The 27897-nt window shown below is 40.2% G+C and overlaps 2 protein-coding genes across 3 annotated transcripts in view; one reads left to right on the top strand and one right to left on the bottom strand.

Moving 5' to 3' along the window:
- The window catches only part of agtpbp1 (ATP/GTP binding carboxypeptidase 1), a 42381-nt gene extending 31627 nt beyond the window's left edge, over nucleotides 1-10754 (bottom strand). For both annotated transcript variants that reach the window (XM_030059191.1, XM_030059193.1), the window contains exons 1-3: nucleotides 10625-10754; nucleotides 9318-9376; nucleotides 7569-7699 (exon numbers count right to left, since the gene is read on the bottom strand). In XM_030059191.1, coding sequence (XP_029915051.1) covers nucleotides 7569-7699; nucleotides 9318-9349 — 163 coding nt within the window. In that variant the 5' untranslated portion in view covers nucleotides 9350-9376; nucleotides 10625-10754. The remainder of the gene's footprint in view (nucleotides 1-7568; nucleotides 7700-9317; nucleotides 9377-10624) is intronic.
- Nucleotides 10755-10953: 199 nt separating this feature from the next.
- Nucleotides 10954-27298, top strand: naa35 (N-alpha-acetyltransferase 35, NatC auxiliary subunit). The gene is made up of 23 exons (XM_030059194.1): nucleotides 10954-11123; nucleotides 12977-13105; nucleotides 15131-15164; nucleotides 16300-16414; nucleotides 16699-16773; nucleotides 17194-17361; nucleotides 17753-17819; nucleotides 18011-18054; nucleotides 18151-18201; nucleotides 19060-19143; nucleotides 19356-19470; nucleotides 19964-20142; nucleotides 20485-20544; nucleotides 20653-20759; nucleotides 20894-20960; nucleotides 21212-21310; nucleotides 21973-22151; nucleotides 22687-22823; nucleotides 22974-23041; nucleotides 23166-23306; nucleotides 24043-24165; nucleotides 25581-25661; nucleotides 26339-27298. Exons 2-23 carry the CDS (start codon nucleotides 12985-12987, stop codon nucleotides 26396-26398), a joined length of 2175 nt encoding a protein of 724 aa, XP_029915054.1. The 5' UTR covers nucleotides 10954-11123; nucleotides 12977-12984; the 3' UTR covers nucleotides 26399-27298.
- The last annotated feature ends 599 nt before the right edge of the window (nucleotides 27299-27897 follow it).

Here is a 27897-nt window from a genome sequence, read left to right as displayed (position 1 = left end):
GATTCCTGTCCTCCTTGAAGATGCCTCAGTGAGAAAGGGAGAGGCTCCCTGTCAGGTCAGGACAGGACCTTTTCCAAACGAGTTCCTGAACCCAGCAGCAAAGGTTACAGGTACCAGAATATTTCCCTAAAAACATACACACAGGCTTATTGGTGATAGACAGGCTGACAATACTACCCACATATTTAGACCTAAATAGCTATATCCTAAACTGACATATGTCAAAAATTAAATGATCTCATAAAGAGCCACCAGACCGACAAAAACACAGATCCAACTCCCTGACTTTTCCATTACTTTCCATAACTAAAATGATGAATTTTCAAAACATATAGACATGTAACATGACTCATTTTCCTTCACCAAAATCTTAAACACACTCAAGATTCAGAGTTGCTACTGAAGTTGGTTACAGTATTGTGTTAATTCTGTTTGAACCCAAAAAAATTTACTATGCATTCAATGTTGTATTTTCAGGATAATGGACATAATCTGAACATGATGGGAAAAAAATACTATCCTGGTAAATTACTTGTGAAAAAAATTTATTAAATTCATTGACTTTCCCTGTCTGAAATAGCCTTTTCAAAATGCCATGACATTCCAGGAGTTCCATGACCCCTGAGTATGGTGCACTTTGCAACACTTGGTCAAACCAAAATAAACATTTTACAAGATTTCTTGAACAACAACAAATTATGCAAATGATTTGTAAGAGCTGTGCATAGTTCGTATCAAACAGACCTGAATAGTTGCATCACCTGGTGCTAATCTCACACACGTGTTGGTGGACAGTGACGTTGGCTGGAAATGCATCATGATCATGCAAACACATGGTGAGTCCAGAGATGGAAGGTGCCAAGCGTTCGGCCTTCATCACTAATTTATGATCTTGAAAATTAAACTGAGCAGAGCTGCGCCGCGCTGTACCAACGGATGAGCATGTGGTGGCTCAAACATAGACCAGCAAGAAAACACCACAGATGTGCATATCCACATGACACACACACACATAAGCACCTTCCATAAAAATGCATCCACAACTATGCACATATCAGTGCATGTGTGTACCCATACACACATACCACACACCCTACTTCTCACCAGCTGGGAGAGTGGTGGCCTCTAAATACATTTCTGCCATACCAGACTTTTTAAAGCTCTTCAAAACAAAATGACATTTCAACACTAATCCTCAACATCAAAAACAAAATTATGAGGGCTCTCCACAGAAATTATACTACACAGAAAAAGAAAAAAAGAATGAAATTAACAATGATTAACAAATTAACAATGACTTGCATTTACCTTCTAGGAATTTAGCTTGCTCAAAAGCTACAATAAATCAACATTATTACAGCATAAACATAAGTCAGCCGGTAATCAACTGCAAAAAGAGGCAAAACATTTGTATGAGCTAGCAAAGAACAGGAGGGATAGCTTTCTTTCACTGAAGAGATGCACCTACCATTACAATTAATTTATAATTAACCCTGACAATTTTTTTGGGCCACCTGTGTCTGACACAACTTCTTAAACTCGTTTTCATCTTATAATATTATACAATAAAAGAATTCAGCAGTTCAGGTCCAGTTGCAATGCAAAATAAACTGCTATAGTCACTGCTTCATGTAACAACTCAACATCAATGATAATGCACCACAGAACTGCTATAACAATAATGTGCAGTTCAAATGCTTTAATTTCACAGGCTGATGTTAAAAACCATTTGCAATGATTTCACCTTGTCTGGGTAACACATCTCAGTCAAGTATTACATATATATCAAATGTTAAGGACACAGCTTTAGAGTTACAGTAAATGCAACTACCCTATGTGATTTGCACTGTATCTGCAGCTGCACCAGTTTGCTCAACAGTCATCATTCATCACCCTTGGGGTTGCTGTGATTATTAGTCAGCTAAGGTTAACTGCCACAAGTGTAGAAACTATAGAGGAGAGACTGTGTTAAACAATGCAGATCCATTTCAAATATTGAAACCCAAGTGTACCTTAATTTACCACGTCTTCTGAGCAATGGCACTATCACTCTTTGAAAGCAGCTCCAATGTCAGGCAGGTTAAATCCACTACACCGCCAACATTTCAATATTTGAAACCTTTTCTAGCATCTTTTCATCATTGTGGATCTTACCTGGTGAGTCTGAACGGACCAGAGACTGACTGTATCTCCTGCTGTAACGGTACTCCATCCCACAACATTAAGGTCTGAAACCTCTCTTAAAACAACTGGCTTTGGGTGAAAAGGCAGGTCTCTTGTCTTCCAGGTTTGTTGCCTCTGGTGAGCTAAAAACGTGTGGCGCAGGCTTACTCCCAGAGGCTCGAATTTGATATGCTAAATGAAGCCAACAGGCAAATTCCTTTGAGAACGTCACTGGTTTTGCTCCACCTCTCTGAGGTTAGAAACAAACTATTCAACTAGTCCATCTTCCAACCCTTCAACTGTACACCAACATACTGAACTGTGACAGCGGTGCACTATGAATCTTGCAATCAGCACCTCCCCATATACACTATAGCAATTTGACCACTAGGCCACTCCTGTAGAAACCTGACAGCTTTATAAGTTACCTCTCTGTATGCCTCTGCTCCTCTTTCTCCGGACTCCTCCCTTTCTCCTGCTAGAGGAGGAGAAAGTGAATTCATTCTCAACTGGAAACAGACATTGAATTTCTGACAGCCAGAGTAAGACAGAAAGCGACAGAAAGAGTTTGCTGTTCCTGATGCCAAACTGATTCACCACTTGACTAGGGTCACCTACAATTCCTAACCACTCCATTTAGCCTTATAATTAGTCTTCTTTTCTCTCTCGGGGTCTCTTGTCTGTCTCTTAACCACTCATAGCATGCAACATGGCAGAAGGTACAGCAAAGCCTGGGGTGTATAATTACTGTGAACAGGGTCACAGTACCCCCGTCTCCTTGCCCCCCCCCCCCCAACCTTCACAGCCTGTTTTCAAATCCGCACACATCTATAGTCGAGGCTGCGAGCAGACCATGACAGCCAGCCATACAGAAGAGAGGAGTGAAACAGCTGATATATCATGATTGAATGGGTTAAAGACAGCAGCCTTTCCACTGTGCCCATCAATCATGATGGATTAGCCACTTGCTTACTCTGAAGAGGGAGGAGGAAAGGTGAGCCAAGAAAAGAAAACAGTGGGGAGGCTATAATGACTGAAAAGCACAATACACTCCACACTGTACCCTAAAACAGAGTCCTGATACTTTATGTCCTTTCTCTCTTTGCCAAGAATTTACACTCACATTTTGAATAGAAATTCAGCCCTAAATGTCTTTGATCATATTTGCTTAGGCTCTATCAAAATAGTAAATGGTAAATGGACTGTATTTTTACAGCGCTTTTCTAATCTACCAACCACTCAAAGCGCTTTATAATGTCTGCCTCACATTCACCTATTCACACACTGATGGCAGAGGCTATCATGCAAGGTGCCAAGCTGCCCATTAGGGGTAATTAAGGTTTCAGTGGCTTGCTCAAAGACACTTCAACACACTGTCTGGATGAGCCAGGGATCGAACCAGGAACTTTCCAGTTGCTATACAAGTGCTCTACCTCCTGAGACACACTGCCATCAAAATGTGATATAAAGTAAGGAAACCAGCCAAAGGGGCAGGCAGGAACAAAATCAATCCTGAGAAACTGGCAAGATGAAAAATGATAAAACTATCATCCCCAAGTCAATCCTGCCTGAACCTGGCTGTTGCTGTTAATATTAAACCTATGGTTGGGCAATATGTTGATATTACATTGTGATATGAGACTAGATATCATCTGTGATTTTGGATATTATATTATTGTGACATGTCATATGTCTTTTCCTGGTTTTAAAGGCTGCATCACAGTGAAGGAAAAATTATATGAAGTTATTAGACTGTTGCAACTGTTACAGTGTACAACTAATAACTGCTCATCAAAAATATCATGTGTGTAAATATCTGATGAAAGCACCATTAATAATCCCTACAATAACATCATGATATTGATATCAAAGTATTCGGTCAAAGATATTGTGATAATTGATTTTGTCCACATGTAACTTCATTATCAACAGCTAGCTAGTAGGAAGAATACAGAATGAGTAGCATCCTCACAGGAATTTGCACCATTATAAAAAGTTAAAATGTCTTGTATTGTAATAAATCTTTTTCATACTAACAGTGTGTGTCATACTCCAAGTTCTGGCTGGTGATTAGGACCCCTTGAAAACAAGACAGTACACTTCTAGGGGTTATTCCTAATAAAGGATGTCATTATTAATATTACACTTGTTCTTCATTCCTTCCTTCTTTCCCACCTTCCTTCAGAAAAAGGAACCATTGGATGTACCAGTAAAGAGGCTGGCATCAGAGATTTATGTCCTTCCCCACAAGCCTGAGAGCAGAGAGGCATTCCGCTGACAGAGACACTCTCAGGTTTCAGCGTATTCTACACAGCAGTGTGGACCTCTGCCTTTCCCTTGTGGTGTGATATCTTCTTCGCTTCTCTTCTTTCAAAGAGGTAATCAGAGAACCCACATCAGAGGACACTGTACCCATCCATCCACACTTTGACTACCGGTTCACTAAACCCGCCTCATTTTACACAGCAGGTGCACCGGTGCCATTTTCAGCGAATTTATCAACTTCACCTAGTTTGAATACTAGATTGATACTATCACAGCTGCAGCCTCCTGTAAACACTGGAAAGGGTTCAGATTTCTCTCCAACTTTCCTAGCTCTGACTATTCATGAAGAACTGTCTTCACTGAGCTCAGATTAAGATCTTCGGGCTGAGTACCAGAGTACAAACTGCTAGGTGAGTTTGAGCATGACTGAGCACTTACCACTAGCTAAAAATGGAATTATGTGATGTCAGATATGCCCAAAATAAAATATCAAGCTAAACTCAATGTGAGCCAAGAATGGGTAATAAAGCTAGTTTAGCCGTGCATCAAGATATCTTAAAATCAACACGCAGATGCTGTGTGCCTATCGGTGTCATTCCTTCATGCCAGCTAGGTTAGGTGATGCCAATCATGAGACCTGAAATAATTTTTGCTCTGGTCAGATACAAAGGATCTAGTCTGTTATGTCAGCTGAGATTAATATGCCTGTAGTGTGTGTGTGAGAGAGAGGTGGGTGGGTGGGGGGGCCGGGTGGGTGCTGTATGTTATGCATGTGCAAATGTTAGTATCAGCAACACTGCCATGCCAAGGGAGCGAGCCTCTCTGACATATTTATGTCTATCTTTGTCGTGCATCTTAATAACAAAGATTGTTTATACATTTGCTTCTCTGAGGACTCTGTGTCACACAGCTGATTAATGGACAGAGGAGCTGTCTAGGTCAGAAACATTATGTGTTATACAAATGCACACAAAGTAAAATAAATCCCAAGTACCAAGAACCTGTAAGCAACTCCAACAACAACAGTGATGTATTAGCACAAAACTCAATCCAGGATCAGTAAAAAAACAACAACAATGAATTACATTCTCCTACTTAATACTTAAACATTACATTACTTAATTGAGGGAATAAAATGTACAGCTCCAAACAGTCTATATATAATCTATATAATAAACAATAAAATTAAACACCTGAAAAATTAAAATATAATAGATAAACTTAAAAAATTACAAAGGATTCACCCACCGTAAATTGGGTCTAGCCATTTCTACAGCAGTTCTTTTTTTTTCTTTTTTTTTTTCAAAGACACTTCAATCATCTGCTTGAACCCTGGCTGACAAAGTGACGTCAGTTTGAAGAAGTGAAATTAATCTCCAAAAGGAAAATACATATCTGAGTAACAACACCCAGTGGACTAGCTGACTTATGATCTGTGAAATTTCCCTAACTTTTACTAACACCTGTGCATGAGACAACACCACGTCACGTAGGTCATTTTAAAGTGTGTTTACTGGTCCAGTATGCGTATCGGGTGCCAATAACTGACATAATACACTCATCGGATATCAGACTGATGCTACCAACGCACTGGACCACTGGAACCTGCAAATGACCTAGTGAAGTTGGCTAAGAAGTGCTAGGTGGTTTAATGCAGCCTCATGTAACCTTACAAATAATACCAACAACAACAGAAATAACAACAACAATAATAATAACACTAACAATCAGGGAAAAAAAGAGCTCTGGTATTGATCTTGGCTGATATCCAAATTAGGTATTGGAAAAAAGGATTGGTGCATCCGTAGTCACAATAAGCATGTAAGGGTTTGTGTGTGTGTATGTCTGCTGTCAGTGTGTGAAGGAGGACTGCCGCTTCATGGTCTCCCTAGGTATTAACAGAATAAAAGAACCTTTTATCAGTGGTCAATACTCCCAGTGGCAAAATAACTTCTTGGTTGAAGACAGCATCTCTGAACATAAACTGACAGTACTTGATGCACTTTTGGGGCTGAAAAGTTTAAAGTGGAAATGAAGCATGAGGACAGTCAATAGAGAGAGGAAAGGAGAAGCCAGCCAAACACTGAGGACGGAAGAAGATGAGAATGGAAGATGTGACTGAGACATGTGAAAGGAGGAGGAAGAGTCAGTAAAATGAAAATTAGATGAAGAGAAGAGAAGAAAGAGGGACATTTAGGAACCAACATGGGATATAAGGAGGGAGTTGGGCTGGTGGAAGAAGAGGCCAGGGGGGAGCGAGAAAGGAAGAGGTGAAGAAAGGGGTGGGGGTCAGTTCTCACTCCCGCTGAGCTGAAAGCTGAGAGCCCCATGTGTGTGTGTGCGTGTGTGCATGTGCATGTGCATGTGCATGTGAGTGTGTGTAGGTTACATCGACCTAACTTCTGCTGCTGAAATATTTCCAACACTTTACACATGCTATCCTGGGACAACTTCCCCAACCATCCACCCAGCACCCTCTCATGGTCATAAATAATACATTAATTTCCATTCAAATTAGTCAAGCACCCGTTAGTGTCCCCTGCTCTGGCAAGTACACTGCGTCAGAACTACAGCTGGTTGTGCCCTAAAATTGGGCAAGTGTTACCTCAGTGACACCACATGTACATCAATACAATACATAATTACATGGGTCAGACAGGATTTGGGCTCTTGGGATCCAACAGTGATGCTGATTTTCAAACAATATTATTAACTTTTCTATCCGTCCAGGCTACTTGTCACATCATGCCATTTCCTATAATTGGTTAGTGAAATAAACAGTGGCAATAACATATCATAATACATAACAATGTACTATGTTATGAGAAAACACTCAGTTGTTTACTTTACACTTTAAACCCATCTCTTTGTTGCAATAATTACCTTACCTGTTTCTGTGTGAATTTGTCATAAACTGTGTGCATATAAGTCAATATAATCAGCAATATAATCAAGTGCTTGTTCTTATGCAATCTGGTGAGTGCCAAGGGGTGGCAGCACTTACACTGCCTATTCATAAGTGGTCACACTGGGGGGAAAAACTGTATGTGTATTGCTTTGTATTGTTTTAGTGTGTGTGTGTGTGTGTGTGTGTGTGTGTGTGTGTGTGTGTGTGTGTGCCTGTGTGCATGCATTCTCACCCTGTGTCTGTATCAGATGTAGTATCTTTACAGTGAGCTGTCGTGCCATTTCGACATCCGTCACCATGGCATCCGCACTCATCTTCTCCAGTTGGCCCAGCAACATCAGCACCCTGGAGTTACTGGGAACACTGGAAACACGGAAACAAACACACACACACACACACACACACACACACACACACACACACACACACACACACACACACACACACAGAGACACACATGTATAATACAAATACAGGCATGTTTGTGCACATGTTTGTGTATCCCCTTGTATTAGTTTTAATATTACACTTAATATTAATATTTCTATCAGTGGAAAGTAAATCCTCACACAGGCAGGCAAGCGCCTGTGCATACACCTTTAAAATGTACTCAATGGAACTGCACAACTCAGTTTCTTAATGTGTTCATATATAGGCATTCAGAAGAAGGCTAAAAATAAAACGATGATTCATACAAATTAAATCAATGAAATAAGAATCAGTGAACAGCATCAACAACACATATTGCCTGGAGTAACATGATGATGCCTTGTATTTCTATATACTACAACATACAATCTACAAAACATATACTAAAACTAAAGGAAAAAAAAAATCTGTTGTGATTTCCCGCTCTATGGATTTGGTGCTCAGCTGGAGATGCAGGGTGAAAGGTCAGTTGCTGGCATAGCAACAGCCACCATGGGAGACGGAATCAAAACACTAAAATTCAACCCAGTGGAGCTAAGTTCCTCAAAATATGTCCTTATAAAGACAGAGATTGAGAGACAGATAGATGGACAGAAAGAGGAAGAGGGCAAGAGAGAGAGAGGGAGAGTAAGAGAGAGAGAGAGAGAGAGAGAGAGAGAGGGAGAGAGAGAGAGTGATACAGATAGAAAAAGAGAAATGGAAGGAATGATGAATAGCAGATAAATATGAACAAAGAGTTATGTAATGAAGGAGAAATGCAGCATACATAAACACACTGTAAGAGTCATGCATTCATGCACACAAATTAAACAAGACATACTACAGAGTAAATGCACAATACAAATACTCTCACTAAGGACAAATATGGTGAGAGGTATTTCCAGGCTTATTGCCTCTGCATACAGGGATATTATGCCTTGTGATATGTGCTGTTATTTTTAGTTATAATGACCAATAAATAAGGCTGGTTCAAACAAGGTGAACTACACCAACCAAATAAAAACATAGTGTGAATGTTGTGCTGCACAAACTGCTTTTGTGCAGGGAAATAAGTGCCATTGCTTTTTATATTTCAATGAACCTAATTAGTTTACACTCCTTATAAAGCCAGAAACACACTGTGACAGCAGGTCATAAGAATAATCTGTCATAATAACAGATTAATAGGCTGAATGAGAAAAAAAATAATCGGTGATTATTCGAGCAACTGACTACTAAGAGAGGTTTCATCTAGCCAGTGATGGACTATAACTGCATGCTACTGGCCAGACGGACCCTCGTCAGAAGACTCTCTCTCACACAGTGTGACAGGAACTGAGACAAACACCAGTGCAAAGAAGGCAAAGATATAGTACAAGGGCAGAATAAGGGAGGGTACAGATATGCCCTAAGCACACAGTGAGAGAGAGAGAGAATACTAGAACAGATGGTCATGACAGTGGAGCTTTCACAGAGACATACGTGTACACAAATCACAGCCTGTGAATGTGTGAGCGCATGCACATCCAAGTACATTTGACTGCTCTTGTCACTGAATAATAAAGCTACTCACCCTTTCTCAGTAGTCATTTTGGGCTTATTCATTTTCACCACATCAACATTTCATGTCATCTGCAAGAGAAAGGAGAGCGATTATCAGAATACTGACCTGTCAGAGTTTTCCTGTGAAGAGTGGCACAACTGTAAACATGCAAATTATCATTCCAGAAACTGAGAGTAATCCGGTGGGTAAACCTGTGTGTCAAGAGAGATCCTAATCTACTCCCTTTTTTTGTAATCTCATGCATGCATCATCCCTGCAGCAATGCTAAACCAAATGGGACAAAAAAAAAAAAAATCCTGTAATGGCTCACATGCAGTGTGACAGGACAGAGCCACTATCAGACTGCTACACCTCTCTTGACTACACAAAACAAAAAACACTGTCATGCCCACAGGAGTTCTCAGATGTATGCACACAAAAGACATGCAAAGTATTTATGACACTATGGCAATAAAAAGAAAACCTTATACGATATTATTACTACATCAATTTTTATTTGTTTGATATTACACTACAACATCCAAACAGGCGGGCGGGATTACAATAACTTCCAGGTTTATTATATCAAGCAAAAATGTTGCAGATCTAGCAAAAAAAAAAAAAAAAAAAAAAAAAGTCCAGCTGCATTAAATAGATGAAGCCAATAAAAGCCTGCAGCAACAGTAGTCCACTGCATGGTGTCACAGGTCTCTTGACAATATTGGATCAGACAGTGACACACTGGGGCATTTATGAGCTTAGCTGAGATGAGTCATAAACAACACTGACTGTTGTAACATTAGCTAGCTAGCGACAAACAGGATGAGGATCATAGGTGGCTATGCAGGCGTGCGGGAGCCTCCCTCCACAGCCGGTAACAGCCTAACAGCGGATGAATGATTAACTCCAGCAGATAGCCAGACACTGCAACTGCCGAGTGGCTGCTTAGCGATTAGATAACGGTACTAATTCACTTTTAAGTTAGGTGTCAAGTTCTGCAGACAAGAGGGGGCCTTATCTAGCCACCATCTGCCAATACACAACGATAACCGTGTCACAACTGCAGAAAACTGGGAATTTTTGGTTGGTCACTAACACTGAGCTAATATTAGAGAGGAAACCAGCTTGGCATGGCTGTGTGACAAGATGACTTGCTGGAAGCTCAGGCTTGTCTGCGATGCACCTGCTGGACTGGTCACTCAGTAACGGCCGCCTGCTAGCTAGTCCACAGAGAAAGGGGCTAACACTGCCGCTAAGGCTAGATAACGCACAACCAGGTGAGCTCGGCTAAAGTGACGGGCCCGTCAAATATTTAAAAACAACGAGGGTTTACAAACCTGCACGCAAAGGAATTGTTGTTCCATTTAGGGCTGACAAAGGGTGCTGCTGTGTGTGAGCGCTGCCTGAAACGCCCCGGTGTTGTGGTGAGAGCAGCCCTCACCCTGCTGCTTTTTGGGAGCTGAACTGTCAGAGGTACGGAGCTGTCAGTGCACAGCGCGAAGCCACGCGAGAGTACGATTCCAAAGTGTAGTTTTGAGGGAACCAGTCGCGCGCATATGACAACATGTTGGCCGCCCTTGAGGGATCTAAAGTACACGTCTGACTCTCACCAAAATATAATATGTATAGCTATATTCATCTGCGTTTTCCAGGTGTTGAGCCACAATGGCAAATTAGGGCTACATAGCCATAGGTTCCTTTGTTTGTTTCTCCTGTAGGACTACATGTTCCAGGTTGACATCGGTGTGTGACGTCTGATTTGTGCGCCGTTGTCTCCTCCAGTTTCCAGCTTTCGGGGAGATTTTTATTAGCTACATGGTGAACAAAAATAGCAAGGTAAGTGCTCGTTTTTACAGCGGAATAATGGCATTCAACTTATAACATACGCATTTCACGACTTTCATAAACATCTGAAAACTGATCGAATTGTTAAACAGGTGATATTCAGGCTTTGTACACAAGAAATGTCCGATGTCAGGATAAGTTAGCTAGCTCGTTAGAATGCGATTCACTTAATGTACGAGCTAACGTTAACTAGTTATATTGTTAACATTAACGTCCAGTTTGTGCATTAGTGGTCTTAATCCCGCTACTGCTTTTGTATAATTATTTACTGTACACATAAAATTAAACTGCACATGTGCTTCCTTTAGTCGCCCCTTGTAATACAATGTTGGTTAAATGTTAAATGTTACGTTAACACACTAGTTCACCATGTTCCTGTTAGTGTTTTCTGAAAATAGTTGCCTTTCTAAAACATGCATCTCAGTACCACATTGAATTACATGTAGGTTTATGTTCTCCTAATTACATTTTTATAAGTGCCTGTATAAGATTTTGCTAATTGATTTAAGTGGAGTCATTTTAATGCAAATCCAAATGTACACTGATTGCAAAGAAAATAAAGCAGCATGCCAGATGTCTCTCTTACTCTGTCTCCCAGTTTACAGCTGCCATTCAGGTCCAAACCACAGATGGGCTGTGTATCAGTGTTCTCTGTGAATATGGCACAAAGCAACACGGCTGTAACATACAGCCATACAGCAGTTTACATCTTTATAGGCCATAGTTCTAGCCTCTTCATAAAGTATGATGATAATCCTTCACTGCTGCCTTGCTTTACCTCATAATCATGTTTTTGAACCTATTAGGAGGTGCACTATAAATGTTCATATAGCACGCCAGACCTGATCAGGGCATATTTTGTTTTTGGAGAGCTATCAGTCTTTATTGTGATGGAGGATTAAAGCCTCACACCACACACAGCAACCTGTAGGAGAAATTAATGCACATTTGTTAACGCCATCTAAACAAAACATGAAAACTGAATTTCATAAAAGGAAAGCTTCACATTTACCTTCAGATTGAAAAAATGCAACGGTGGGGCATAGGCAGTTTAAGCAAACATTCCTTCATACAGAGCAATGTTGAGCCTCAAAAGGCTTGATATGGCAGGACTACTTTGTCCTATTTCTGCCTATTGCAACATCTACAGTTGCTCAGTGGTTGGCATTTAGAGATATAGCCCAAACCTAGGCTGTGGTCCGACTATGCTACTTGTGTTCAGACCTTGATCAGCTGACCTCGATCCTCAAATGTTTGCCAGCCAACCTTTGGAATATCCAGACAGAGTTGGAAGGTCTTGTGTAAATGATTGTTTGAAAGTTACTGTATTTTTCAGTCCTGGATCGATAAATTGATAAAGTCTCAACATAAACATCAGTGTTACAAGTACAGAGGCACCTCTCAAACAGCCGTTGTGCTGCAAGTGTGGAGCAATTCAGTGCATACGATCTATTTCTGTTTAGTCTTTGTTTTTATGCCAGTACCACGTAGAAAGTGATTTTCATACCGGCAACCTACCAAAATACATTTCTGGGTTTCCCAGATGCATTTTAGTGCAAAGATCTTTTTGTTCCATGGAGAGCCGATGGACAGATGAGATCATAGTGTCGTGATGCTTTTGGGACCCCAGGCCCAGACTCAGAACCAAATTTAGTTAATCTGAAGATGTAAAGTGGGTCACTGCCTTGTGTCTGGTCCACTCATGACATGGTATACTTTTCAGTCAGCCAGATCCTGAAGTACTGAGACAAACTTGGTTTAGTTTGGGTCCAGAATTCTTTGCATAAAGCTAATGTTTTGTACTGTTTATACTCTGTTCCGGTTCTGTTTGTGTTGATTTGTAGAGGTCACCATGGTGATGAAGTCGGCTGTAGAGGATGATGATGCCGGCTGGGGGCTGGGCATCCCAGAGAAGATGAAGAACAATGCCAACTGGGTTGATATTACATATGACTTCAAGGGGGCTTGCAAAGGTACGCACCATATGTTAGTGATCTCACATGTGTGTATATGTGTGTGTATGCATGTAAGAGAGCGAGGGAACAAGAGAGTGCCTGTGAGGGGCACTTTCACATAAAATGACCGTGTTTGGTTTCAAATAGGGTGAAAAATCAAACCTGGCCAACCTGTTTCATTCAGTTAGAATTCACAACTTCAAGATATATGGACTCCATGGTAAAAAAAAAAAAATTCAAAGCATTCAGAAACATAGAAATTACCTAATTTTTTGCATCAAATTATATATGTGAAACAATGTTCTGGAGAGGACACTCTGTTGGACAGGGCTTTCTGTCACATTTAGCATCAAATTAAATGATGCAATTCCTGTTATGTGGTCATAAAAAGGTCAGGGAACTTCTGTTCATTATAAATTCAATAACATAATCCTCTACCATGTATGGATGTTCAGATAAAGGGAGAAGAGGCCAATAAACTGAACAAACGACAGCAAGTATTTATTGTTTTGAAACACAGTACAACTATACATTCCTCTGAAACATAAAGGAGAACCTTAACTTGGTTTAGAATGTCCTTGTACATCACTGAGAACCTCAATTCAGTTTAGGATGTCACAAAATAATGCAAAAGTCAGAATTTATGAAACGGCTCTTGTGGACATAAAGCTTTATCATTGTCACTGGGCCTTAATTCACGATTCCAGGTGAATTTTTATCTTAAGTGGGTTGTCAGACATTGTCTTTGAGATAGAATGTTAAATATTATTTCAATATTGTGTCAGCAGAAAGAAAGATAGAATGCAGAGCAGTGCAGACTAGGGAACTACTGAAAGGACTAGCAGTGAAATAAAGGCAGCTGAAAAGACACAACAAAAGGATCATTACCACAAGAAACATAGTAAATAGCAAAAAATAGTAATCAGGATCTAGAACAAAGGTAATAGCAAAGAATAATACAAACATGCATATTGTCCAAAAATATGCCCCCTCCAGAACATTTTTGGTTGCTTGCTTATTGTTGATAAGTAGTGCACAAAGCTAATTGTAGCCATTATGTACAATCATATAAATGCTGTTAGAATTGAAAGCAGTTGTTTTTGTCTAAATCTAGTCTTTGTCAATAGTATGAGGATATTACCTGAAGTGGAAGGCTGCTTAAGAACATTATATTTTGTGACGGTGATCACAATTTAACCTATGAGCAGAGAAAACTGTAATTTGAACATGTTAAGACAAACAGTACTAATACATTTATGAACAAAATTAGTCATAATATGCATATTCATGAAGTTCAAACCCATTTAAATCTAATGACACACATTTTGTCCTGGAGAGGACATACTGTCCAAACTATGTAAAAGCTCATATAGCTGACAAAGATTACCATTCTCATGAATGGTAATCTTTTCAGAAGTATATCATATTTGACATCAACTTGGTACATGTGAACACTATGACTCCTTAACCTCTTCCATGTCATTAATAATCATAATCCTTTGTAAAACGTATAATTAATTTCATAATGGGAGATAGTGGTTGTATTATCTTTATGAGAGGCATTATTCTGGAGATGACATTATGAAATTCCTTTGGACGGACAAATTGTTGCTTCACAAATTTTGTTGTAAAATCTTTATTAGATGGGGGATTTTCTTCAAATAAACTTTGTTTTACTCATGAGTTATTTACTATCACAGATCATCATTAGAAAATGCCTTTAGTAATTTATATGTGCAGGAATGTATTGTAATAATATTGATATCATGAAGATGAAATCAAGAAAAACTGAAAAAAACATGTCCAAAACAGGATTTCCACAACATTTTCACTCCGATTGATACGAAATTTCTGCTGCAGCTTGAGATTAATGCTAGCTTTAGAAAATATAACTAAAATTGACGCTGTTATGTCCTGTTATTTCACGAATAACATGACATAAACTGTTTTTTGGGGAAAATGACATTTTACATAAAAGCACCCTGAGACAGATTGAGATTAGGAGAGGACTGACTTGTTCTGCTGTGTGTTTGTTTTATGCAGAATTGAACCTTGGAGAGCTGCTTCATGACAAACTGTGAGTATGACATTATTTCTTATGGAGATACTGTGTAATTTGAGAAATTTCTTTTTTAATTTTGAGTTTTATCCCTCACAAACATTACAAATGATCTCTCTAATCCCATATTTATAAATCAGTCACAAATCGGATGGGTTGGGAAAGATGAGCATGCTAGGTGCAGTTTACAGACATTGTGCAACATAATTTTTGCATACTGGAGTTTTGATTTTTCACATACTTACCTGTCACAGCCACTAAGAGTCACCATGGTGAAAATTTGCATAATGCATCTTTGACCCTCAGTTTTACACATAAACTTGCCCATCACCCTAACCTTCACTTGCTTCAACCCCTTTGGCCCCTTTCCAGATTTGGTCAGCTTAACATATCTACATTTTACCGGTTGTCACAAGTATAGCATTGCAGACACATACACTCACATACTCTACCCTGCACTGACTACTATGTTGAGCACAGGGAAGCATGTTTTATAACAGAGGGATGCTCTCTGTGTTGTTAGGTTGGTTCACTGTTAGACTGATGATGCCGTAGCAGAAAGATCAGTTTCAGTCCCCATGTCAGCCATGTGTCCTGCTGTAGTGTCCTTGAGCAAGACAATGGACCCTTACTGCAAATAGAGCATCACTTTAAAACTAGTCTGAGACTGATCTATCAGTTTATTGAACTGTTGGGCTGTATTTACCCTATCATGAAATATTAGATGGCATCCTGTTGCTGTTGCCCACCAATAGTGTTATATTTGCATATTTTATGTATTCGCTCAATTATTTGATTATGTATTTATATATTTATTTGTTTTTAGTAACTTAATTCTGTACAAAACTTTCTTTAAGGAGCTGCAAATCCTCAAATGATATCATTAGTTTGGATTTCAATTTAAGCTTTTGATATCTTAACAAAACAGAATCAGAATTGTTGCTAGTTTTGGCATGAAGATGGTCAGTGATATCTGCACAGATTATCTGTATCCATGCTAGTTTTTTTCTGTAATATTCATTGAGTTTAGTTCACATTAAAAATAAACAAAACAATAATATAAAAACAAAACCTTACAGTAGCGCCATCCAGCTCAGTCAAGGAGAATAATGTTTTTTTTTTTTTTTTTTTTTTCTTTTTTCTGCTGGGGTAGGTTTGGCCTGTTTGAGGCCATGTCAGCCATTGAGATGATGGATCCCAAGATGGACGCTGGAATGATTGGGAACCAGGTCAACAGGAAAGTGCTCAACTTTGAACAAGCTGTCAAGGTACAGACCATCAGCTGCTCGCTGCTCTACAGTGAAAACCAAAGGCAAACATTGTCTTTTAATCAAAGTGAAATACAAAACTATTATTATTATTTTTTTCTCAAGCAATCAAAATGTTGTTTTCAGTCTAAACAATAAAATTCTGGAAAAACTAAGCATGAGAAGTGAAGTAATTATCTTAATTACTTCACAGCAGTAATTCTTTGCATTGTCAAACTTGACCTAAATTTCTCATCCTTGTCATAGTCTCCTGTTGTTGATATGCATCTCTCTCTCCTTTCCAGGATGGAGCCATCAAGGTGAAGGACCTGAGTCTCCCTGAATTGATAGGGATCATAGACACATGTTTTTGCTGTTTGGTAAGTTTCCCCTGCTTGACCACTGAAGACTAGTCAACTATCAGCAGTTCAAAGTTAGTTAGGTATTCACTGAATTGCATTTCTGTACATAAGCAGCATGATCCCAGTGCATTATGTATGAACCTAGAGATGCAGGCCATCAAAACTGTTTACTGACATCCAAAAAAATGCAGAAGTGCTGCTCCTCATCTCTCTAATGAGGATGTGCTGACCACAATCGTTCATAAAAGTCTTCTCCTCTGCCCTGCATGTTATCTTCTGCATTCAAATCAAACATATAACAATAGTATGACAACAATTATTAGGCCACCTTTCCTTAACTCAAACATACCTGTATTTGTATACATGTTGTGTGTGGGTGTGTGGGTGTGTGTGTGTGGGTGTGTGTGTGTGTGGGTGTGTGTGTGTGTGTGTGTGTAGATCACATGGCTGGAGGGCCACTCGCTCGCCCAAACGGTGTTCACCTGTCTGTACGTCCACAACCCCGACCTGATTGAGGACCCTGCTCTCAAAGCCTTCGCCCTGGGCATCCTCAAGGTGTGTGACATTGCCCGAGAGAAAGTCAACAAGGCTGCAGTGTTCGAGGAGGTAAGCAGCTTGTAAAGTGTGTGTTGGTTTGTGTGCCCCTCTACTGCTGCACTTTTTAGCATCAGTGAGAGCAGGACATTATAAGTGGATTAGCTCTTAAAAGCTGCCATTAGGACCGCAGCCAAATTAAGTATTTCTGCAAGAGACACATTATTTCTTTATGTAAACCTCTAAGTCTGCATTTTTGCTAATTACTAAGGTTTTTATATCCCAAATGGGAAGATTTCTAATCTGTGTTATTGCATGTGTTTCCTTGTGTTTTTATTGGGCCAGTGTTCAGTGAGGCACTTTTCCACGACTGTCCTGTCCTGAGAGACGCAAACTATGCTGACGAATCAATGTTAATGTTTTTATGTGTCTGAATCATCAGCTGCTTTATCCTCTACTGTAGGAGGATTTCCAGGCCATGACCTATGGCTTCAAGATGGCCAATAATGTTACAGACCTGCGGGTGACAGGTAATGGTACTCAACTTTAATAGTCTAGTAAGTCTATTAATGCATACTGTGGAAAGGTAAATCCATTGCAAGTTTATGCTGTTGGATCAGTCTTTAACTGATATTTTCTGTGTTACCCTGCAAGGATTTTGTTTGCATTTGGTGTTTATTGGTGTGTGTGTGCGTGTGTGTGTGTGTGTCCGTTCTGCTAGGTATGCTGAAAGATGTGGAGGATGAGTTACAGAGGAGAGTTAAGGTAACAGCTCTTGACCTGTTTAAGCCTCAGCCTTTGACATTGTACTGAAATCCTGCTGATGCAAATGAATTTGGTTTGTTGTTTTTTTTTCCTCAGAGCACACGGAGTCGACAGGGTGAGCAGCGAGACCCAGAGGTTGAGCTGGAGGTAAATCACTTCATTCATCCATGTCTTGTTTTTTTTCTGCAGATTGGTGTTTTTTTTTTTTTTTTCTGTGTGTGGAAATATGAGCAACATTTAGACTACCCTAAACTATTGTCTTCAACAAAATGTCTCAGAGCTAGGAGAATTACTGTGGGAATGTAGTGTGTGTACTCTAGGATGTATTATGTTAGTCTATTTTGTGACTTCTAGAAATAGCTGGTAACTCCCACACAGCTGCCAGTTATAAACTCATCATCATTAGAAAGATTCTTCTTTTTCCATATCAAGACCCAGAAATACAGCAATAACACAAGAGTGAGTTCTTTGGTGTGATTACACTATAGCTATGATGGCGATGTGGCCAGGTGAAAGATGTTTGTTCTGACACATTTTACTACATAATTAGGAAAAGGACAAAGTTAAGATAAATGTCTACTACATATGGTAACTTTACAGCCAATCATGGCGAGATCAGCACAGCCTGCCCACTGTTTCTGCCGCTATCAAACCGAATCCCAAGGCCCCCTGTCAGTCTCTAGCTGTCTCTACCCCTCCCCTCTCCCATCTATCAGTGTGGGACTGACATGGCCTTTGGAGACACAGCTCTGGAATTCCCAGCTGTCTCACTAATAATAATAATGACAATAATGGAAAAAAACATCCAAAAATGGACTCATGCGTCCCTGAGTGGCCGAAACAAAATACACCATTTCTAATTTGGTGTGTTGCTTCAAAAGGTAGCTCGGAAAATTCTCTATTTACTGTAGTGTGTGTGTGTGTGTGTGTGTGTGTGTGTGTGTGTGTGTGTGTGTGTGTGTGTGTGTGTGTGTGTGCGCGTGCGCGTGCGCTTTATCTTCCCAGCACCAGCAGTGTTTGGCACTTTTCAACAGAATCAAGTTCACACGACTTCTATTGACTGCACTGATCGCCTTTACTAAGAAAGAGGTAACATGCAAACAAACACACAGACAAAGAAATCTGCTACTTTTTTCATTCAGTGGTGAAATGCATTAAATAACAGCATCACATGTACTTATGGACAATTGTGTGTTTAGTACCCATTTTTTAAAAAAAAGCTGATAAATGCTCTTTGAAAGTGTGTATGTGTGTGTGTCAATGTTTGTTTATTTGTGCGTTTGTGGTTGCATCCCCATCAGACCAGCTCGGTGGGTGAGGCCCAGAAGCTGATGGCTCAGGCAGCTGACCTCTTATCAGCTATCCATTCCAGTATTCAACATGGCATCCAGTCACAGAATGACACCACTAAAGGAGGTAACACACACACAAACACATACTTTCCTCATAGTCATCCAGTCGAGCCCTCAGCTTGGCTTCGCTCACAAAACAACAACACTAAAGGACCAGTTAAACACACACACACACACACACACGCGCACGCACACATGCACACATGCACACATGCTTGCTATTCAGTTTGGAAACAGATGAGAACCACAACCAAAGGAAGTGTCATAAACAAGTTTTATATACAAAATACACACTCATGCCATCCAATCATCCAATGAAGCAGTGTCCATGGCAACTTGACAGCTGCAGAATGATACTAGTAAAGATGGAAATGTGTGTGCAAATGCACTAACTTTACTGCCTTAACCACTGCAACAAATTTTCAAAGCCTGTGAATAATTTACATTCTCAGTCTATTTTCACAATGTGGGTGAGACAGCCTCACTGAAGCTGCATTTGCTCATAACTTTGTGCCATCGACCCGTCCTGAGCTGTGTGTTACTTCTGTATGATGCAGATCACCCGATCATGATGGGCTTTGAGCCCTTGGTCAACCAGAGACTGCTGCCCCCCACCTTTCCTCGCTACGCCAAAATCATCAAGAGGGAGGACATGGTGGCTTACTTTAGCAAGCTTATTGAACGCATCAAGACCGTCTGTGATGTGATCAACACCACCAACCTGCACGGCATACTGGTACACACACACACTCATGAACACGCACCCAGACACTTGAACCGTCACTGCATTCTGTTCTAGTTGAATTCTGAAGCTCTCTCCTCAAAATTGTCGTAATGTGTGTTTGCATGATGGATGGATCCACCTGTGCTGATGCCAAAATTACCCACTGCTCAACAATACAGTTTTATTGGACATCTTAATTGGAACTGAATCATAGCGAGGCTTTTTGAGCAGTTTACCGCTGTTAAACAGTTAATTACATATAATTTCTAAAAGAAAGAAGTAACCTTGATAAAGGTAGACATCAATATTGAGAATGACTGTGTTGATATGAATATGTGTTTGTGGTTTTTCCAGGACTTCTTCTGTGAGTTCAGTGAGCAGTCTCCCTGTGTGCTCTCCAGATCTCTACTACAGGTAGAGTGCAAACCTCTTGAAAGTTGTTTACTTCACATGATGTTACACGGCAGGGCGTTCACTCAAGATTCTGGGTGCAAACTAAATAAATTCTCTCTGTAACTCCAGACAACGTTCTTGATAGACAATAAGAAGGTGTTTGGGACCCACCTGATGCAGGACATGATCAAAGATGCTCTCAGATACTTTGTCAGTCCGCCTGTTCTCTCCTCTAAGTAAGTCTGTCATATGTGAACACATTCCCATGTTGATTTTGTTGCATTCTTTATTGCTGTGCATGAGAGAGTCATGTGTCGATCTGTAGGCTCTCATGATTAGTTATTCTGTGTCTGTGTGTGTCTGCCTTCAGGTGCTGTCTGTTCAACAACCACCAAGCCAAGGACTACATTGACTCCTTTGTCACCCACTGCTCAAGGGTATGTTACCTGATACTTTCCCAGTTACGGAATTATCATCGGCATCCGGTATTGTCATTTGTAAAGGTTCAAGTTCATGATTTTAGGTTTGCCACTGAAACTGAACAAGACTGTCAGCATGTCATGGCTGTGAATGAACAAAACAAGTGGTGACGCCTTCCCAGTCTCTTGTGACTGTGTGACTGTGTGTGTGTGTGTGTGTGTGTGTGTGTGTGTGTGTGTGTGTGTGTGTGTGTTGTTTCTCCCCACAGCCATTCTGCAGTCTGATCCAGATCCACGGACATAACCGCGCTCGACAGAGAGACAAGCTCGGACACATTCTTGAAGAATTTGCTACACTGCAGGATGAGGTGTGCCTCAGCTTTTTCCTCTGTCCACATCTCTGTCTGAATTTATGTTTAAGTATCCTGTGAAATTAGGTGTGTGTGCACATGAGCGTGGGACACCAGCTTGCACGCAGCTTTGTGTAAGAGGATGGGTGTGTGCTTATGTTACAGGTCATGTAAGATAGAGAATTCAGGTGGGAGAGAGCACAATTGAGCACTTATACACCAAGCTAACAGGTTTTACACAGTTTTTCTCAGATAGCTTACCTCAGTGGTGATTACTGGTAATTACCACTGAGGTAATACTGGTAATTAACCAGGACTGTTGCAGTGTTCAGGAGGCGATACTGAAAAGCGGACTTTGCACAATAACACTGAGCCCCTGTTCCGGATGGTAGGGGAATTTTAGACCAGGTATAAAAGGGGTGTATGTCCACTTCCATATGTGTCAGCTAACATATTGTACTTTATCTAACTGTGAGTTTACTCTCATCCAGTTTGTTGGCATTTATGGTGGATAAGCCTTTGTAAATGGTTCTAATTAGGCCTCAGTTCCAAAAACAGGCAGTAGTTTATTTCAGGATAAGAGAGAGAATTTGAATTATTTTTTTTCACTACCCCCCACAAAGTGTGTTTTTCAGTTGGTAAACAAACGTCACGCTCTGTATGTGTGTGTGGTCTTGCAGGCAGAGAAAGTGGATGCAGCGCTGCATAGCTTGCTGATGAAACTGGAGCCTCAGAGACAGCATCTAGCCTGCCTGGGGACCTGGATCCTCTACCACAACCTGAGGATCATGATCCAGTATCTTCTGAGTGGTTTTGAACTGGAGCTCTACAGCATGCATGAGTACTACTACATCTACTGGTAAGAACACCCAGATTCTGGGCAGGAACACATTCAGAGTTATGGTTCAGTACCTGTTGTAGCACTTGAGATAGCTGCCTGAATCCAGTGGGACCCATCTGTCCTGGCTGGTTGTGTCGGGTTTGGGAAAGACAGAAATTTTTGGACAGGTCAGATTTTTAGTGTAGAGTTTCACATTTTACATTTTAGTCAGTTTTTTTTTTTTTTTTTTTTTTTCAGTTTTGGATTCAGTCATTGGATGGATTAGACTGATATAGCCTAAAGTTAAATTTAGATTTTCCATCCGTCCATCCATTTTAATCTGACTGTGACAGTTAATGAGCAGCCTAAAGATAAATTCTGATTTTATCAAGGCTTTGGATGATGGTGTTCAGGTGTCAACAACAGTTTTTTTTTGAGCCACTGTTGGGTCAGGCTCGAAATATCAGGCCTAACCTAGAACTCTACACAATGATGCAGTGCCTTTTCAGCATCTTGCAGCTTGACTGATACACGTGTGTGTGTGTGTGTGTGTGTATGTGTGTGTGTGTGTTAGGTACTTGTCGGAGTTCCTGTATGCTTGGTTGATGTCCACTCTGAGCAGAGCAGACTCCTCTCAGATGGCAGAGGAGAGGATCCTGGAGGAGCAGCAGAAAGGACGCAGCAGCAAGAAGACCAAGAAGAAGAAGAAAGGTACGTTCTGTCCATGGCTGAGGTGGATTCTCTGTGCATTAAATAAAAGCCACAAGGAGGTGCTGTGCTGTTCCGTGTGGAAATAGCGTCTTGCTGTAGGCGCTTGAGCCCCTAGCAGATACTCATGTTGTGTTTTCATTTCCTCTGCAGTGCGCCCTCTTAGCAAGGAGATTACCATGAGTCAAGCCTACCAGAACATGTGCGCTGGCATGTACAAGGTGGGACTGAGATATGAAACACGCATACACACACACATAGGATGCACAGAGACTTTGACTACACTTTTTTATCCTGTTTGATGCATATCTACTTGTAATCCCCCCTCTCTGTCTCTGTCTGCAGACCATGGTAGCATTGGATATGGATGGGAAGGTGCGTAAGCCTCAGTTTGAGCTGGACAGCGAGCAAGTTCGCTATGAGCATCGCTTCGCCCCCTTCAACAGCGTGGTCACCCCCCCACCTGTGCACTACATCCAATTCAAGGTAGTGTGTGCTCGTCTGTGTATTTATGTAATAGGAATGCCATAATAACCAATACTTATTATCAAATCAATGCCAGTATTTAGAAAATAATACTAAAATGATATTAGTGCTTTCAGTGTTGAAAGTATTTGAATAAATAACTTCAATGGACTATGTGCTGGAAAAGGCTTTGTGTGTTGTGGTGGGTTTCTTTGGTGAGTCAGTTTCAATAGTCGTAACAATTCAATAACAGGCAAAAGGAAATCTGCAGTCTTTGGAAAAATCTCTTTTGATCTTTGATCTATTCAGCAGACAGACTTTATAGGCAAACTCAATGAATCACATTGTTCTGTGCGTAGGCTTCATCAGGATTTGTATTGACATAATTTGATAGCTTTGTAACTCTACTGTTTTTCTCTACTAATGTAGCCTTTATGTTAACATAATGGAAACAATATTTCTGTTAATGTTTATGCAAAGTTTTTTTAATAAAGGAGTATATGCTGAAGGGAATTTTTGTTTTTGCTGTGGTATCAAATCAGGTATTGTAACATCCCTTGTGTGTAATTAAACTACTGGTCTCTCCAACGCAAGTTCACCAAATACACTGAGTAAGCTGCTCTTTTCCTGTTCTTCTTCTGTCCCTTTTTCCTCTCCCTGTGTTTCTCCCATTCATTCTGTCCCCCACCCTTGCCCTTCTGTCATGCGCTGCCCTCTCTCTTCTCTATTTTTCCATTCCTGTACTTCCCTCCTTCAGGAAATGTCCGATCTGAAGAAGTACAACCCTCCACCCGGCTCTGCTGACCTCTACCTGGCAGCCAGCAAACACTTCCAACAGGCCAAGCTTATCTTAGAGAACGTGCCGAGCCCGGACCCTGAGGTCAGAAAATTTGACTTTGGTTTTGACTTAGAAATCTTTGCTCATACAGAACACAGTTTGGTGTGGAGCATACAGTATTGAAGTGATGAGTATTTATCATCAACCTCATCCAGGAGAGTTGCCCTAGAATAATATACAGTATAATGTGATTAACATGGCAATATGGTAAATGAACTGGAACCGCTGGAAAAGCCATGTAGCTTGTTTCCATAGCTTGTCAGTGTCTTTTGCAGTATGGGGCAGAGAGTATAATAATGTAGGCTGTTGAGTTGAAAAGATATTTAGTATTTCCTATAAATGTATCTATAAACATAAAAAATACAAGTTAGAAAACCATCTGGTTGATATGTATGAGACCAATGCCAGCATGCAGTATTTGTCCACATTTTTATGAACCAATGACCTGTCTTAATGGTGTTAATGATGTCTTAGGGCCATTATTACTGATAATGGATAGTGCATGACATTAAAAATGTCACTGAGACCCTGAAAAGCTGCAGGCATCTACAGTTCCTATTAAAAAAAAAAACTGTTCACACCCTTTGGGCTTTTTCATATTAGAGTCACAGTGGGGTTAATTTAGAAGACACAGATAAAGACTCTAATATTAGTAAATCATTATACAAATAATAATATTAATTTGAAATTAATTTGGATCCGTTACAGATAGAAAACAAAGCAAAAATTGATTGCATAAGTATCTTCCCCATTATATGATTGAGACAGATTGAGACTTGGCAGCAGGTACAGCCTTGCATCTTTTTGGACAGCACTGTATCACGTTGGTGCATTTGGACACTACAATTTTGTACGGTGCTTCTTTCCAAACTGCTCAAGCTCTATCAAGCTGCATGGGGATGGTGGGTGAACAGCAGTTTTTGAAGTCCTGGCACAGTTTCTCAGTTGGATTGAGGTGTGGACTCTGGACATGCACATTTGTTTTCAAGCCATTTCTTTGTAGCTCTGGCTTTGTGTTTGGGGTCATCATCACGCTGTAGGATGTTCTAGATACAGGTGTGCTTAACCTCAAAACCCTGATTGCACTCCATTGTGAACTCCATTTAGCTAATTATCCTACCTCAAAGAACACTTGGTTGGACCAGATTATTTTGTGTTTTCTGTTTGTAATTAATCTAAATTCATTTATAGAGATTTACATTCACTTTGACACAAGTCTTTCTCTGCTGAGCAGTGTCGAAAAATTCCAGTCAAATCTACTGTGATTCAGTGTCATAAAACACTAAAATATGTTCATTTTTATTGGCACCGCATGCAAAACCCCACAATATAATGTCACTGAACCTAAGTTGAATTGCTTGTGATTGTATCTTTTGAAGAGAAAGATGATGACCTGCTGCAACAGTAAGAAAAAAAAGAAGTATTAAAGTTAACCAGTTATTAATGGTTGGTAACAGGTGAACCGTATCCTGAAGGTGGCAAAGCCCAACATTGTAGTGATGAAGCTATTGGCTGGAGGGCACAAGAAGGAAACCAAGGTAACATGACTCTCTCTCTCTCTCTCTCCTCTCTCCTCTCATCTCTCTCCTCTCTCTCTCTCTCTCTCCTCTCTCTCTCTCTCTCTCTCTCTCTCTCTCTCTCTCTCTCTCTCTCTCTCTCTCTCTCTCTCTCTCTCTCTCTCTCTCTCTCTCTCTCTCTCTCTCTCTCTCTCTCTCTCCTTAGAGCTCTTATCTGTTACTTACATTCTAAAATAAGATCAGCAGTATGTTAAAGGTACACTATGCAAAACTGAAGGTTAATACAAGTCAGGACTGTTTAGACTCATCTGAAAAAAAAAAAAAAGCATGGAATACGCATATAATTTCAATCCTCTGTCAGTAGCAACAGAGTTTGAAATACAACAAAGTGAAATGTAAACCAAGCCAGGTGAAAATGGCTCAGCACTGGTTGCCTGATTCCAAATTTGTATTGAACCTTTTGTAGAAAATAATAAATATTTTTGAATTGTGTGTGTAACAGTTGGACAAATATTACAGCCTAAGTGGCAGATAGTGTACATTTCAGTATGATTATTGACCTTCAGCTATGATAAGGACTAATAAAATATAAGTTGCAAATGACACTGATAATCATAATCAGTGACATTGATTATGCACAATTGTAATAATGTTGCTGCAGAAAAAAAAAAAAAAACAACATATCTGTCCATTCCTAGGTCCTCCCAGAGTTTGACTTCTCAGCTCACAAGTACTTCCCCGTGGTCAAGATTATTTGATTCTGCTCTGACGTCCTAAACACATCAACTGTAAAGACCATACCTTCACCTGAACAAGTGTGTGACGGCCCTGATCGAGTCCTGTCTGAACTAGTGTGTGATGCACGTAACTGTTGCGTCGCAGACAGGGTGTCTGATACATCCAATCCTTTTTTTCACATGAATGAGAGATGGACCCAACCTGAGTGACTGTATCCACCTCTGGATCTGTGATAGCGTGTGTGATAGCGTGAGAGAGAGTGTGTGAGAGAGAGTGTGTGACAGAGAGTGTGTGACAGAGTGAGAGAGAGAGACCAGCTGCAGTGCTTGTGTGAAAGAAGGAGCTGATGAACTGGCCAGAGGAAAATGTAAGCTGCATCCAAAATAACCTCTAGCCATATGTTTGTCAAGCATCGAAAGAATAACAGCAAGGATGGGTCTAAGTCAGTAAAGCATATTGAGCCTGTTAATGTACATGCTGATAATCATGCTGATGGGAAGGTTGTGTCCTTAGTAAAGCACCAGCCACATGTGACTGTTGGATGGCATCAGTCTGTCATCTCTAAGCAGAAGAACCACATGAAGACCTTTTCAGTCATTCTTCATTGAGACCATTGCATGTACGCAGGGCGTATGACACCCATTGAAAACTTGATGTGAATTCTGAGTACCAAGTACATGGTTGTGAGTGTGACAATAAAGCCATTGTATTTGGATTTCCTGAGATGCTGAGATTTGAGATGAAAGATGTGCATCCAGCAGCAGTGCTAGAAATATTTGCCCAGGCCAGGAACGCATCATCTGCAGTTCTGCACTCAGTGCTTCTTTTAACGACTACTAATATCAGCAAAACCAAATGAATGAAAAAAGCTACCCCGATACATCTCTGGAACTGAATAAAAACTAGTTTTTACTGTGCTATGAAGAGTTTTCTTTTCGGTTCATTTCATTTGTTGAAAAGGCCTGCTCATAAATCTCGCACATTTGTGGTAAATAACAATAAAAAATAATTTCACACAAATATAAATGGCAGTCCACAGAAGACAAACATATTCAATGGTTTCTCCAGTTCTGCTTATTGTAAGGTGAAAATGTTTTTGCTTCACAAAGATTACATGATTATTTATGTCTATTGTTGGCAATGAGAGCCATGTAGATTCTATTCCAATTTAATAAAGGGGTTAGTATGTAATTATTTTTTATTTTATTTTATTTTATTTTTTAATTCAGTTCAGTTCAACGTTTAGTTCAGATGAAGATGATTCTCTCTTTTCAGTGTTTGTATGATGTAACACAGACAACCAAGTTTTGCTGCTCTGACCCACTGAAAACTGAGTGCACCTTGTACCTTAACAAATAATGAGGGAAACAAAATGGGGATCAAGAGTCTCACAATGGCGCATGTGCAACATGATTTGTCTTAAAGCCCATTGTCATTACTGACTTGTTTTTCAGGTAAAAAGTCCAAATCTAAGGTGTTGTGTTAACCTTATGAGTACTGGTATATAATACACAATCCA

This window comes from Myripristis murdjan, chromosome 9, assembly GCF_902150065.1.
Source record: "Myripristis murdjan chromosome 9, fMyrMur1.1, whole genome shotgun sequence".
Lineage (NCBI taxonomy): Eukaryota > Metazoa > Chordata > Actinopteri > Holocentriformes > Holocentridae > Myripristis > Myripristis murdjan.
This window is presented reverse-complemented; position numbering and strand designations above follow the sequence as displayed.